The sequence below is a fragment of the Camelina sativa genome, chromosome 1, assembly GCF_030686135.1.
Source record: "Camelina sativa cultivar CO46 ecotype springtype chromosome 1, ASM3068613v1".
In the NCBI taxonomy this organism is placed as follows: domain Eukaryota; kingdom Viridiplantae; phylum Streptophyta; class Magnoliopsida; order Brassicales; family Brassicaceae; genus Camelina; species Camelina sativa.
Window position 1 is genome coordinate 25,920,322 of NC_141880.1, and position 14,302 is coordinate 25,934,623.

Here is a 14,302-nt window from a genome sequence, read left to right on the forward strand (position 1 = left end):
TGAAAGCATATTCGAACATTTTTTTGGACTCAAGTCAAATATTTCTTGAAAAATAACCTAAACTGTCGCATATCAACGTGATAACACTTCCACCTTTCAGAGCAGTTCCATATTTTTCGTCACACGTATGGTGAATCATGTAAAAAACATTCTTGATTGGCGTTGACTCTTAGGCGTTTCCACCGCAACGTCTCTACGAACGCCTTTACTACTACTTATCGTCTTTATCGTAGTATTTTTACATGAAAAATTGTTGGCAACTATTTTAGGGTGTTTTGTCAATATTTTGGTATATATGTAGATACTGAAACCCGTACCAAAAATAAACATGATCATCATCTTTATCAGCGGGAAATTATACAATTTTTTGCAATTCATCCATAATAATCAAAGATAGCCCGTGTTTGTTGAAAATATTAAAGTAATTTTGTTATGGGATGTTAAATCTCGTCCAGTCTCATCCCATCTTATCTCGTCCCGACCATCCCATTAGAAATTTTATTTTCCATAACCATTTTATATTAAATAATTATCAATATAATCCTAGATATGAACAAAATTAGGATTAAAATTATGAAAATAATAGTTTATTTTCATATTTTAGTTTATTCATCAAGTTCATAAATTGATTTAGGGTTATAAGTTTTAGTTGTATAAGGATATCCACTATACTCGTTACCCGTATTCATTCCGTCTCGGGAAAAGTACCTTTAATCTTAGGATCGAGTAAAGAGTATTATAATTTTTTTTTACCTCAGTGTAAATGTTGAATATCAAGTATTCCTTTTTTTAATATTCATTCAGTACTTCGATCCGTAAATACCCATTTTGAAATGTTTATTATATTTACCAATGTATTATAAATAAATCTTAAAGTGTTTTAGAATGACTTTGCAACTAAGAACTATATAGTTTTGAAGTTTGTAATTTTATATTTTGGGAACTATGTTGAATATATTTCCGTTTTATCTAATTTTATGGGTCAAGGAAGAGTAGTCCCGTCTCCTCTCGGGTATCTGTTCTCCCCATTATCCTCATGTGTTTTTTTTTTGTTAAAAGGCTTTCAATTTATAAACATATATGCCCAATGGGCTATTTCCGGAATAGGCCCATACAATTATCCCCTTAGGGCCCAGTCCGATTACAACAAACCAAACCAAATAACAAAGACCAAAATTAACCCGAGTATATCAAACTAAACCGGTAGCTAACCGGTATGAGCCAGAAACCCTAATCTGCAAAGGAGAACCCTAGTGCAGCCGCCTTCCCACGAAGTTGCGGATACTCTTTTCATCCTATCCTCCTGGCTACCAGTATGTCGGCCCAGGACCACCGGCGAGCCAGGAAGACGGGAGTCAAACAGAGAAGGTGACACAGGACCATCACCATCCCGCCACCGTAGAGTTGTGAAGAGAAGAAAGAAGAAACCGATCTAACAATCCGGAAGCCATGGTTCAGTCTGATAGAGATAGAGCAGTAGGGAGTAGATCTAAACAGCCATCGACGGTGGCTTAGCCTTGCCTTTCCGGCGGTAGACCTCCCCCGTCAAACCACCGGCCGTGACAAAACCTCCTGCGTCTCCAGCCGTTCAGATCTAACCACCGTATCTTTCTCATTCCTCGCCGAGAACTACCTTCTTCTAACCGCAAAGCCACGCCGCCGGTAGAGCTCTTACCGGAATTGTCCTGCGGAAGCTTCTCCTCGCTACAAACTCCCTTGATTTCGATCTGGTGACCTTATCAGTAGGTGCAATGGACTACGGATGAAGCGCCATGGACCAGTAGTTCCTCTTCAACGCCGGAATCGTCGGAGGAACCTTCACTCGGTGCACGGAGTTGTGATCAGAAGAAGAGAAAGGAGGAGAGAGGAGAGAGCCGCGAGTAGAACTCACGCGCCCACCTCTCTTAATTTGGACTAGTTTTTTTATCCTCATGTGTTTTACATCATGAAAACTGAATGCTAATTTTTGTTTATATGTAGAGAAATATAAACTTTATGACATGTCTTTAGCTTTAGCCATAGGATATTTAACAAAATTCATGATTTTACTTGCAAATTAAGATTATTATATTCTCTATATTAAGTACACTTAATGATAATTGTTTTAAATATAAAATTGTATATTTATTTTTTGTAAACAAATCTAAATATATTTGTTATGTTAGTTGCTGACATATGATATTGATTTTATCATCATTACTTTTATCCAATCAAATTATTTATATTCGAAAACTTGTTCATAGATTAAGGAACGACCAAGATTTTTTGGTTTTTGGTTTACTTAAATTTATGATATTAAATTAATGCAAAATTATCTAGTGAATAAACAATTTATTTGATTACATATCTTAATTAATATGATTCTCATTAACTTCAAAAAACTGTTACTTTTAATTATGTTTTTATTATTAATTATAGTTTTTTTAATTCATACTACATATTGTGAAAACAAATATTCTAAAAAATACTGAATATATGGATTGAAAAATATATCAAACATAGATTTTTATAGATCTTGTTTATATTATTTTCTATTTATTGACTAAATGTAATAAGGGTATGATTGAATAAAAAAAAATCATTGGCACATCACATTCTTGAAAGATGAGATCAATTTTTTTAGCGCAAAAGATGAGATCAAATTATAAGAAGAGAATCCAACAAACTTTTCCTGCAAAATTCAAAATCAAATTAATTTAAGAATTTAGATATAAAATTAGTAGTAGAAAATATAAATATGAAAATATTATATAAGAACATATATAATATATATGATGCATGTACCTTTTTTTTTTAAGTATGACTAACTGACTAAGTAACATTTGATTATGACAGTAACATTTGTACCTTTTTTTAAGTTTAGTGGAGAGGATGATGCATCATATGATGTTCGTCATATTTTTCCAAAGATCTCAAAATCGTAATCTGCAGCATAACATAAGTATAACAATTAACCGTTTGAAAGAAAACCAAACATGAAAATCATATAACTAAAAAATTGATTATTGCTCTTTAAGGGGTGTCTTCATCATCCTTTGATTCTGACAATAACCACCAGAATCACGATCGAATCCCAATTCATCCACCATCTCATATCTGGACCATAAAAGTGAAGAAACGAAAGCAAAAACCTTCGAACACAATATTTGTAGTCAAGAAAATCAGATTTGGATATGAATTCGAATTGAAAGTGTAGAGATTTTATTCATAACAAAAAAAACAAAAAAAAATCAAAAGTGGCAAAGAAGTGCCGACGGCAAAACCAGCCATCACCGCTGTGGAAGCCGAGCGATGTCGGAAGATTTTTTTTTACTATGAAGTAAGTTGATTGCTTGATGAGTTAAAATAGCTAATGATACTCTATATTTATAGAGAACTTAGATAATTGTGGTATTATGTTGATTGTCTATTGAAAAACTTGGAGAAAAAACAGAATATCTTAGATAAAATCAACCATTTAAGTATTTTTAATTATTTATTTTTAATTCCGTTTAGGAAATAGTCATAAAAGTTGAACATGTAGTTAATACGGTGGAATAAAGAGAGAATATGTTTTTATATCTTTTCAAATTATCGTGTATTTTTAAAAAAATATATTAATTAGTCATAAATTCAATGGCATACCCTTATAATTTTTTACAAAACAAAGGTTTATTAGTTAAACGACTTTACAAATAATAGTAAGGATGGGTTATTAAATTTGATTTTAAATTTAATAGAAGCTACACATGCATGGATTTAAATGAAAGTTATTTCTATATTATTAGTATTTTCTAGGATCATTACAATTACTAAAAGGAAGAGACTGAAACTTGAAACTCTAGACAAACTTAAAAACACTAAAACTGATCAAACTAAACATTATAATGATCTTTATAATAAGTTCATCTATTGGATAAAAATGCTAAAGGTAATGGTGCCTAAAAAACTAAAGTCAAGAGATTATATAGGTTGTCGATCTTAGTGTTGCCTAATTTCCCCATTTACATAGAAAGATCTCATTTGTTATATCTAACTTACTTATATCAAACTGCAAATTATAATGTTGGTGCTTGATGGCCATATATCTATAGTCTTTGCATATCACAAAGCAAACTAAGTGACGTAATCTCATTTGCACCACTATCCATCTTTTTTCAACATAACTGGTTCTTGTAATTATACATTCAAGATTGTATGATCATACATATCAGTTGTTTTTTGATATCAAAAGAATGGTATTATGTGACTTGGTAGGCTGGTCGCTAGCTAGTGGAATTGCGACTGCTTCAAAACAACTGATTTGGAGAAAGCCACCGAGAAAATGGTAAAACTGTAAAAGATATATCACTAGTCTGTTATTCTTTTTTTTTTTTTTTAACTCTCATGCATGTTATCTTAAAAAAGCAAAAAATATTAATAAAAGCTTCTTGCATTTGCACAGTCAATAAAACATCACAAGAATGAATATACACTAAAATCTAATGTTGGTGGGTTCAAATAAAATTAGCCATGTGGACCAGAGCAAAGTCTCTCTTTTTCAAAAATCATCTCTATTGTCGAATTGTGGCATAGATCTCACCGAACCAGTATCAGACATATATTCCGACATGTTGTCCACATCATATCTTCTTGTCGATCTTGATGAACCTCCGTTAACGGTTTCTTTCGTCGACTTCTTCTTCCTCCTCGACTTCTTTGGAATTTCCGGTAATCCACGAGGCCATGAAGAAAGGTCTTCTTGCTCAGACGCTTCCTTCGGTCTCCTTGACGATGACGATGTGCCTTTGTTCGAAGACCGGCGTTTAGTTTTGTCCGCTGATTTTTCCTTTGTCGGAGAACCTTTCTCCGACACTGTTTTCCTCGTAGATTTTGGTACTTTTGGTAAATCTTTGGACCGACCACCATATTCCGACGTACATTTCACGGAGGAATCGTCTTCTCCCCCTCCTTCACAGGCCTCGAACCCCTCGCCAGTTTTGAACTCAGTCATCTTTCAAATCACATAACATCAACCAAATCCATTCAACGTACATTTTTAGAAAGAAGTTCTCTTAAAGTTAAATATATATTATATATATATATATATATATATATATATATATATATTATCAAGATTATGAACCTACGATCTCTTAAGAAGCAAAAAGAAGAAGAAGAGCAAAAGTAGTAAAAACATATATACCCAGCTTGGTGCGGTGGCATTAGCGGATGGTCCATCCCAACCGATATGTGCAACATGCTTTACATCCGTTGGATTTCCGATTTGTATTTCTTCTTCTTTTTCACTTTCTACGGTCATTTAAAAAACATTTACACACACAAACGTACGTAGTTACAATGCATGCATGCAAATTTTCTACGTGATTGCATCGCATATATATATATATATATATATATATATATATATATATATATATTTGCATCGCATATATAGTCATTCAAAACTGACGAGGTTCGAAATTTTATATAATTTAACATATAAACTTTGATAAGAAAAAGAAGAAGAAAACAAGAGGTCGAGGGTAAACCTTACCAAATACTTGAGAAATGTATCGGAGCCCTTTTAAGAGGCTTTTCATCTTGGAGCTTGACATTGCGAGTTGCATAGATCTCTTTTTAGGTAGACAGTTTTTTTTTTCTTTAATTATTTCATCCAAGAACAAAACTTATCCCGGAAAACTAGTTTTTCAAAACTCACTTTTCCCATAACAGAAGTTGATGACACTAAAAAAATCGAGGAAAACAAGATGATTGGTAAAAAATCATGTTAAAGAAAAATCACCTTTAATTTATAGCACAAAATATTGTTCAGAGAGAAACAATATTTATCTCCAAAATTGCAGGTTTATCTTTGTGCAGAGTCTTCTATAAAAGATAACGGATTGGAAAACGTAAGAAAAGGATAGGTAAACAATTTTTTTTTTTTAAATCACCTACAAAATCCTCAGACGTAAGGAGAGAAAAAAAATAAGACATCAATCGAAGAAACAAAAATGAACAAAAATGAAGGAAACTAAGAAAATGTTTGTTTGAATGATGGGTGGAGAGCGTATAAAGGTGATACGACAAAAATAAGAGTGCAAAAATGTTTGTTTAAACCAAAATTTTCGTTAATCTGATGGTTACAATTTGTTTATCTATTACTATCAGAAATGAATCAAATTAAGAATTAGTATATAGAAATGCGTTTTCTGTTTTATCAAATGAGAGTAACTAGATTTTAACTCGCTCTATACCGTGGACCAATTTTTTATTGATTTTTTTTTAAAAAATAGGTTAATTGTTTAAAATTAAAAAATGTAAGATTATATAATGTATAATCTTGAAATTAGTAAAATTTGTTAATTAGTGACATACTGTTTCTTGTTCTTGGCGTCTATGTATAATGACTGTATAATTGTAATTTAAAATTTTCATTCTGAATAGATTATCTACAATTTTAGACATTTGTTTGCATCAGCAAAACAATAATAAAATCTAGGTTCTTGTAACTTATCTATATTAACATTTTTGAAATACAAATTTGTGTCATCATCAACGGGTCGGTTTTAAATTGAAGATTACAACCCGATTTTACTAATGGGATCTTCATAAATTATAAATAAAAAATATTCCTAAAATATTTTCGATTCATTGCTACTTTCCTTAATAAATTTCGGAAATCATTTATACAACAATAGAATTTTTAGGAATATATTTAACACAGTATTCCATAAATAGCGCATATTAATCTTCCCAAATTTTCGTTCCTCATATTTTTGGAAACTTATTAATAAACGTACTGTATTCATTATATATAAAAATTGAAATATAAAGATTTACTTATTGTATTTAATACTGCAGAACTTGCGTTAAGATTATTAGTTCATATATATATATATATATATATTAGGAACTAATTCCATATCAACAAAGCTTTAAAAGCCAATTACAATCCAACCAAATATATTTTGCTTGCTCACAAAGATTTATTAAATATATATCACAAGTTCACAACTAAACCGAATCGCTTTCATCTTTTATATATATATATATATATATATATACGTATCTACTTCATTTCCAAGGGAACTCATCATTTCCACGACATCGTGTGAATCGGTGATATATATCACTCTATTTCACTCACAATGCTTTAGTTTTTTTTGTATTTTTGTTATGAAAGTGGATTTTGCAAAACCAAACGACTCTTACGTTTCAAGGTTTCTGTGAATTTTTTTTGTATCACTTGATTTTGTTTAATTGGTTTTCTTTTCCGTGTTTGTTTTTTAGTGGTTTGTTGTTGTTCGTTTTTTATTTTCTTCCTTGGTTTAGTTTTCTTTAGAACCCAAAATAGATCACAATGCAAAAACTCAAACTAATAGTGTTCCCTCAGATTCTCTTTTGGAGATATTGTGTAGTCTGAGTTTATTAGACCCAAAACTAAAAAAACCAATCATTTGTCCACGGTTTAATATAATTATCTCAACAGACAATTATACTTGAGGTTGGTTTCAGTTTGCCGGTCTAAGATCAAGTTACCAACAACAAGGTTGTTGTTTGTCTTCTTTTACCTTTTTTTTTTCTTTTAACCTGTGAAAAGAAACATTGTTGGACTGATTTTGGGCTTTAATAAAACATGAAATCAAAACCAATTCCACAAGAAAGGTCTTCGATTGAGTTTAGTTCTTTCATAATCAATCTTAAAATACTGTAAAAATCTAACATTATTATTAACAAAACTTCAAAGAACAAATATATATATATATATATATATGTATGTATACATAACACTAATACATTTATATTCAAACTCAAAAAAACTAGAACTACCCATAATACAATCTTATCTAAATTTAAATAAAAAAATTTTAAAAAATTAACATGTGGTGTACTACGGGGTAAATCCTAGTTCTAACTTTGTATACCTTTAAAAAAACAAACAAAAATCACATTGGATCTGTAGAGGCCCATTAAGAAGAATTAAAACTGACCATCAAATATTATTGAGTTTACAATTGTGTGGCCGAGTGTATTGTCTCTCTCTCGTTTTCTTCTTAGGCCCATTAAGAAGAATTAAAATTGACCATTAAATAATACAATTGAAAAAAATAATATTCTGACCTATGTTCTCTCACTCTCTCTCTCTCGTTTTTGTCTGTATCGTTTTTTTTTTTGGATATGAAGAACATATCCGAATCAATTTTTGATTCCAAAATTGTACTGCGACTCCCTCGGTTTGTTTTTTAGTCTTTCGTTTGCTACTATGGAATTTGATGCAATCAATTTTCTGTTTTCCAAACTCGGGTTTTGGGAATTTTGCTTAGGTAGGATTGAATATTGTTTAACGAAGGCAATTTAAGAATTCTAAATGACATTTCTTATTACTCCAACTGCGTTTTGTGTTTTATACAAAAACTTCTGAAAATCTGACAGATCTTTGTCTGATTTGCAGGTTTTATATGTCGATCCTCATGAACAGATTTCCTGAAATTTGTTTCCTTAATCGTCTATAGTGTAAGATAAGTGAATTTTCTTTTTTTTTTTTCACATTTTAGATGCATTAAGGTCAGTTCGGTTTCCAAAAAAAAAACATACTTTCTTAATAAGACGTTTAGTATGACCAGCTATAGTAGCAGCCTTATAATGTTCCTAATGAGTATATTAACAGGCACTTCTTATGTCTCTATTCAGGTCAGGTTTTGGACCTGAATATCAATGAACGAGTATGTAGAAGTTTTGCCAGAGAAGATAAGAATCTATTCCTGTCTTTCTTATAAATTGAATCTGATCATTCTGCTTAATATATCATCTGACTTATAGTCCAAAAATATTTGTTGTGTAGGCTAATTTCAAAGACAACATGGTAATGAAAACGCATCATCTACGGGACTTGTTTCTACACACCAATTCACAACAGTTTAAGAGGTATAACTAAAATAATACCAAGTCCAGTCGGTATCAATTGCATAGATGGTGCTCATTACCCTTACTTTCCCGACCTGAAATTAGTGATATAGTATTCAAATGTCATTCCTTAGTTCGATCGGTTTTCTATATGTAAATGAAATTTTGAATATGTAAACATAGATACAAACCTCAACGGAATCGATAAGCTCGACGATGGTTTTCCTTGGATACTGAGTTGTGTCTTCTGATTTGACAGCCACAATCTGAAACTTTGGGACAGATTCACGGAAAGCGAGAGACAGACCATCATTTGGAAGGCTGTATGAAATCAAATGCAAAGTGTTATAGGTACGTATTAGTTTTATCATATATCAGTTTAAGTTTACTAATATAAGTACTTACGATTTGCTGAAATTATCAACATCTATCCAAGCAGGGTTGATATGGACTTGTGACGCATCATAAGAATTAGACAGATATCTACTTCCTGTTACATATTTTTTTACATATTTGATATAAAGACAAATATATTTTCGTTTGTATTTGTTATTTAGGAAGGTGGGAGCCGAATATAACCTTTGTATGTTTTCACTTTGACAAACCGCAGGACGCAAACCACTATGACACCATTTGATGCCTGGCAGGCTCCAAAAACTTTGTCAGCGAATGAGCCCCACAAGGTACACGAAACCCTCTCGTCCCTGTCAATCAAAATCTGATTCTAGTTCATGTTTTTTTGAATATAGGCTTAAAATTAGGCATACAAATGTAACCTTTCGTCCCGCATCTCAAACACGAGTTTATGCATTGGCTTGTTGTTAACTTCAACTGTCTCCATATCACCAATGTTGACCACTTGATTTGCAAATTTTGTACGACATATAGAAACCATTAGAGGAAATTAATGTTTTTAAATCATAGATACTTTAAGAATATAATAAAAAATCTGAAACAATTACCAATTAACATGTTAGTGTTAAGCTCTGGATCCTCAACTCTTGCAAACTTTGTCAAGCTTAGGAAGTTTTAGTCGGACTTAGGATCACTAACAACAACATAGGTGTCGTTGACAAAACTAAGTTTGTACAAATGAGTGGTCGGACGGAACTGACCAACCGCATGAGTGAGTGAAAAGGTCTCAATGAACCTCCATGAGCCAATGGGAAGGTGGTTGACATAACGGTTCACCAAGTATTTTTTCACGGACCCGTGTATTTTCATTCCCTAAAGGTATATTTTATAGTGAGGGAAGAGAAAATTATGAAAAGAATAGATTACTTAAAAGTGATACTTACAGTCTCGTCAGCCAAAATGAGTTGAAGGGTTTCACTTTGACCTGGATTCTCCATGCAGTCTTGTATGGACGGATGTCGCGGAGGAAAGCAAAAATACCGCCATAGGTATGGATTTATTTAGCTTTGTTTGTTGTGCGGCTATCATTGGTGAGACTGTATTTATATAGTATGCAAAAGAAGGAATTGTTATGATTGCGTATAAAAAATTAAGAATTTACGGGATTCTCTATTGTTGGGAAGTTTAGATTTTTTGCCGATAGTATTTAGAAGATTACGTTAATTTGCGTATGTTAAGGGATAAGGGGATGTTATGGGTGTGATCTCTTCGTAGATTGATATCACAATAATATTTATTGATTATGATTGATTGTTGAATTAATAGTAAATGATTATGATTGATTGTTGAATTTGCAGAAAATTAGGCCTGAAGTTGAAGGAAGGTAAGAGGGATTGTAGTTTCTAAATTAGACCTTCTTTCGGCCTGAAGTTGAAGGAAGGTAACATTTTTATTGATTGTAATTAGAATGGCAATGTCTGTAAATAAGTCTGAACTCAAAGGCTTCTTATGAAAAATGCTGTGAAAATGTGAAAATGTTAATATAGATAATTAACATATCAAATGAATAATCATATACGTTAATTTTATTTTGTCTTTTCTTGTCTCAGTTTTGTTTAAAACTTAATAAACTTTATTGTATACGTAGAGAATGTCAAAAGTAAGAAAATGGCAATGAGAGATTTCGCAATACCCAAAAATTAATTAAAACATGTAGTATTTTAGATAGTTCGGTCCTTGTCATGGAGCTCCACAAAAACATGATCTTAATTTCTTATATTTTCGTGTATAGATCATCTATGAAATTGACTATGTTTCTAATTTCTATGATTCTATCATATAAATGTGTGAATTGTGCTGCTATACATTTTTATTTACGAAAATTTCATCTTAATTTTTAATGTACATTTTGACCCAAAAAAAAAATAATAAAAAAAAATTGCATGTACATATAACATATCTTTGTCATTAACTGTAATAGCAAATCAATTTATATATTTTCGTCCAATGAATTACAAAAGAAGCGAAAAGAATTAAGTACCACGAAGTTCATTCGTATAACTGAAAAACGGCACACAGTTTACCACAAAAATACAAATCAGAAAATGAACAAATGAAAGAAGAAAATAATCATCAGAGCATTATCATCAATCTTCTTCCAGAAGAACCTTTTAAAGAAATTTCTGGCTGACGATGAACAATCTTCTGGTCAAAAGCTGTATTATAGTACTATACGTCAATATATAATAAAGTCGTCGAGTAGAGGTTTTGAGCAAATCTTTATTGCTTATTACTATTAGCCTGCAAGAAACACACAACATCTGCATTAGTATTAAGTGTAGATCATATCTATCTTCCGCAACTTATAACGAGTTAAAGGAAACCTTTTTCAGGAATTTTTCATGGATCTTCAACGCTTCTTTACATGCTTTTTTCGCGTCAAGATTACCCGCAATGTCTCCTAGTATCTGCAAACCAACTTAAACTTTGAAGTTCCATAGTCTTTTTAATTTTTTTCCTTTTTGGCTTTTGAGAGAACGAGTGAAAAAAAATAAAGAGACAGACCTGAACAACATCGTCTAAGCCTTTAGCTTCCTTCAAGAGACGTTTGTTCTTTGTCTGTAGAACGCTTGCGACCACAAAGACAGCAAGCGTATTGCGATGTTGCTCGTTCTGCCCACTGTTTATGTATTTCCTTTCAAACTTGCCATACCGTTTTAGTAACTTGGGATCGGATGCTGCGTTGTTTCGGTTTTCTAGTTCCTCGTATGTTGCAAACATGGTTGGATTATACTCCATCGCCCACATCAGCTGCAACCATAATCCATCTCACATTATTCTCATTATTACCCAACCAGAATAAAATGCTTCCAAAACAGAGACACGACACATCATAAACAACACAGCAAGATCTTCCGGCTTCAGAAACAATAACAGCAAGGAAAACCAGGAAACCAACAGAAGAAATGCAGACAGTTTGAATATGAAAAAGCAGTGCTATTACCTCCCAAAGGTACAAAGCGTCAAGGAAGGAGAATTCTCTCCTGAAAAGTACCATCAGCATCCGAATAGCAAACAGATACTCCCCACCATCGAGATCCTCTGTCACGTTAACCCGTTTTAGCCCACCAATTAAGAAGAGTGTTGGTAATAGCAAAACACTCTTACCTAGATGTTGATGGAGACGAGGATCCACTGTTTTAATGACCTGTGAGAGCACACCCAGCTGAGTCTGGACACCCATTGATGTTGCTGTTGCCCTGAAGTTTTCTCTCTAGGATTCAAGAAAACCAATTAACCGTGAATACAACCGTCTGGTGATGACATGAAACATGAGAAGTTATGTCATAAACTATATTAAGTTATTATTATTACAAGTCTCCGCATTGCCCGCTCAAAGCACCAGAAAGCGTCGGCTTCATCATCAAAGAGGATTATCATTGGGGAACATATATCATTCATCCCTAAACGAGTAGACAAAGTGGATGAGTTGTGTTTATTAAATATTTTTTATCAAGATGCATCGTGAACAGCAAGAACACTTACCCTGAACATAACCAATGTCAAGATTCAACCATGTATATATGGCAAGAACGTCCCATAGTTTTGATTGATTAGTATCATTCTCATAAAAGCAGAGGTACCGATCAGTTCTAGCAACATCAAGGCCTGCAACAAAATTTAACCATGTTAGGTGTTTAGAATAAAATGTAAAAAAAAAAAACATGTTATAAGATAGGACAAAAGTAAACTTATATATATAATAATGTAAGGGCATACGTACCGATCTGGTGGAGTGAGAGCATCCATTGGAGCACTCTCTCATCTGTAACGGTGTTTTTCACGATCCATCCTTGATTTTCTACAGAAGATTCGTCAATAGGCTGGCCATTTTCTGAAACCACTGCCATAGTGACGTACTTGCCACTACCAATGACAGGAACCATTTTCTTACATTCTTCTTTCCATGCACCGTACTGCTCCCTTCTGCGGTTACGCAGCCTGTTCCTTTCCTCAAAAGTGCTGTCTGGATCATAACAGCCTAACAAAAACTCCCAAACGGCGCCTTTGATGGAGGGATGAATTCCCTAACAAAGAAACCAAAAAAATTGAAGAAGAAGAAGAAGAAGAAGAAGAAGAAGGGAATAGGGGCAAGAGAAAAAAGTAGTAGACTCACTCCGCGCTGTATACGTCTAAGAACTTTTTCCATATCCAAATGGCCATCTTCAGTAAAGGCAGCGTGCCATCTTCTAGCACTTAGAGTCTTGCCAGCCTGGAAGTTACAATTGTCATCATCAACCAAACAAGAAGAGAGCAAAATCTATAAAAAAGAGATAGATAGAAATGAAGAATTAGAGAAGAAGACCAGACAGACCCTAGACTTAAAACGGGTCCTTGGAACATCTGGTTGACATTCTGGTCTAACAGGATAGAAACCTTGCAAATCTTCTCCTCCGGATTTCCACATAAATCCGCAGCAAATCATTCAACCCTTTCCTTCCCCTTCCTTCTCAATTTTGTTTTCTTCAAACCAAACTTATCGTTTCTTTTCTTTTCTTTTTTTTAAAAAAAAATGGCAATCCTCATTCATCCATCTCCCGCACATATATCATTCTTCATCACACTATACAATCAATAAACGAGAGACCCACGAAATCATCACAACGGAGAAAAAAAATATAAACTTTACAATATATATGTAACAACGAACGGAAGGAAACACAAAGGAAGATACGAAGAACAATGAATGTAACGACGAAGCTACCATGATGGCTCATTTCTATAAAACTTCACTCAGCATCAACGACATCATCATCTCCATTTGGATTAATTAGAGTTAGACCCAGCCAACAATTTTGAAATTGATTTACAAAGAAGATTACGAACATTACATACACGATGAGATTACGCAGATTGAGATCCTAAACAGCCGGACTCTCGATTGATCTTCAGCAGAGACATGCCTTGTCCTCTTCCTTCTTCTTCCATCATTCATCTTTCTATTTTCTAGGAGAGAGGACTCTTTCCCATTTTAACCGAACCAAACCCGAATTTTTTCTTCGATTTCGATTTAAACATT

General features: G+C 32.9%; 2 protein-coding genes and 1 long non-coding RNA gene across 10 annotated transcripts; 1 reads left to right on the plus strand and 2 right to left on the minus strand.

Moving 5' to 3' along the window:
• Window positions 1-4,377: 4,377 nt before the first annotated feature.
• Window positions 4,378-6,020, minus strand: LOC104701719 (CRIB domain-containing protein RIC6-like). Its single transcript, XM_010417462.2, has 3 exons — window positions 5,516-6,020; window positions 5,165-5,271; window positions 4,378-4,972 (listed from the first exon to the last, which is right to left on the minus strand). The coding sequence occupies exons 1-3, from the start codon at window positions 5,586-5,588 to the stop codon at window positions 4,520-4,522; spliced, it is 633 nt and encodes a 210-aa protein (XP_010415764.1). The 5' UTR covers window positions 5,589-6,020; the 3' UTR covers window positions 4,378-4,519.
• Window positions 6,021-8,082: 2,062 nt separating this feature from the next.
• On the plus strand, window positions 8,083-11,753 carry LOC104701689 (uncharacterized). 6 transcript variants are annotated; one of them, XR_015564289.1, is made up of 8 exons: window positions 8,083-8,288; window positions 8,417-8,478; window positions 8,656-8,889; window positions 9,128-9,219; window positions 9,479-9,551; window positions 10,225-10,271; window positions 10,581-10,663; window positions 11,616-11,721. It is a non-coding gene; the product is annotated as an uncharacterized LOC104701689 (long non-coding RNA). The 6 variants fall into 6 exon arrangements; XR_015564288.1 differs by lacking the exon at window positions 11,616-11,721 and adding an exon at window positions 9,892-10,101 and having other exon boundaries at window positions 10,169-10,271; window positions 10,581-10,786; XR_015564281.1 differs by lacking the exon at window positions 11,616-11,721 and having other exon boundaries at window positions 10,169-10,271; window positions 10,581-10,786.
• LOC104701709 (uncharacterized) lies at window positions 11,169-14,295 on the minus strand. 3 transcript variants are annotated; one of them, XM_087462649.1, is made up of 11 exons: window positions 14,119-14,295; window positions 13,598-13,846; window positions 13,400-13,495; window positions 13,007-13,310; window positions 12,769-12,891; window positions 12,598-12,686; window positions 12,391-12,496; window positions 12,227-12,324; window positions 11,788-12,033; window positions 11,607-11,690; window positions 11,169-11,523 (listed from the first exon to the last, which is right to left on the minus strand). In XM_087462649.1, the coding sequence occupies exons 2-11, from the start codon at window positions 13,706-13,708 to the stop codon at window positions 11,503-11,505; spliced, it is 1,278 nt and encodes a 425-aa protein (XP_087318775.1). In that variant the 5' UTR covers window positions 13,709-13,846; window positions 14,119-14,295; the 3' UTR covers window positions 11,169-11,502. The 3 variants fall into 3 exon arrangements, with proteins under 3 accessions (XP_087318775.1, XP_087318779.1, XP_087318783.1); XM_087462653.1 differs by having other exon boundaries at window positions 14,110-14,271; XM_087462657.1 differs by having other exon boundaries at window positions 13,988-14,271.
• Between the last annotated feature and the right edge of the window lie 7 nt (window positions 14,296-14,302).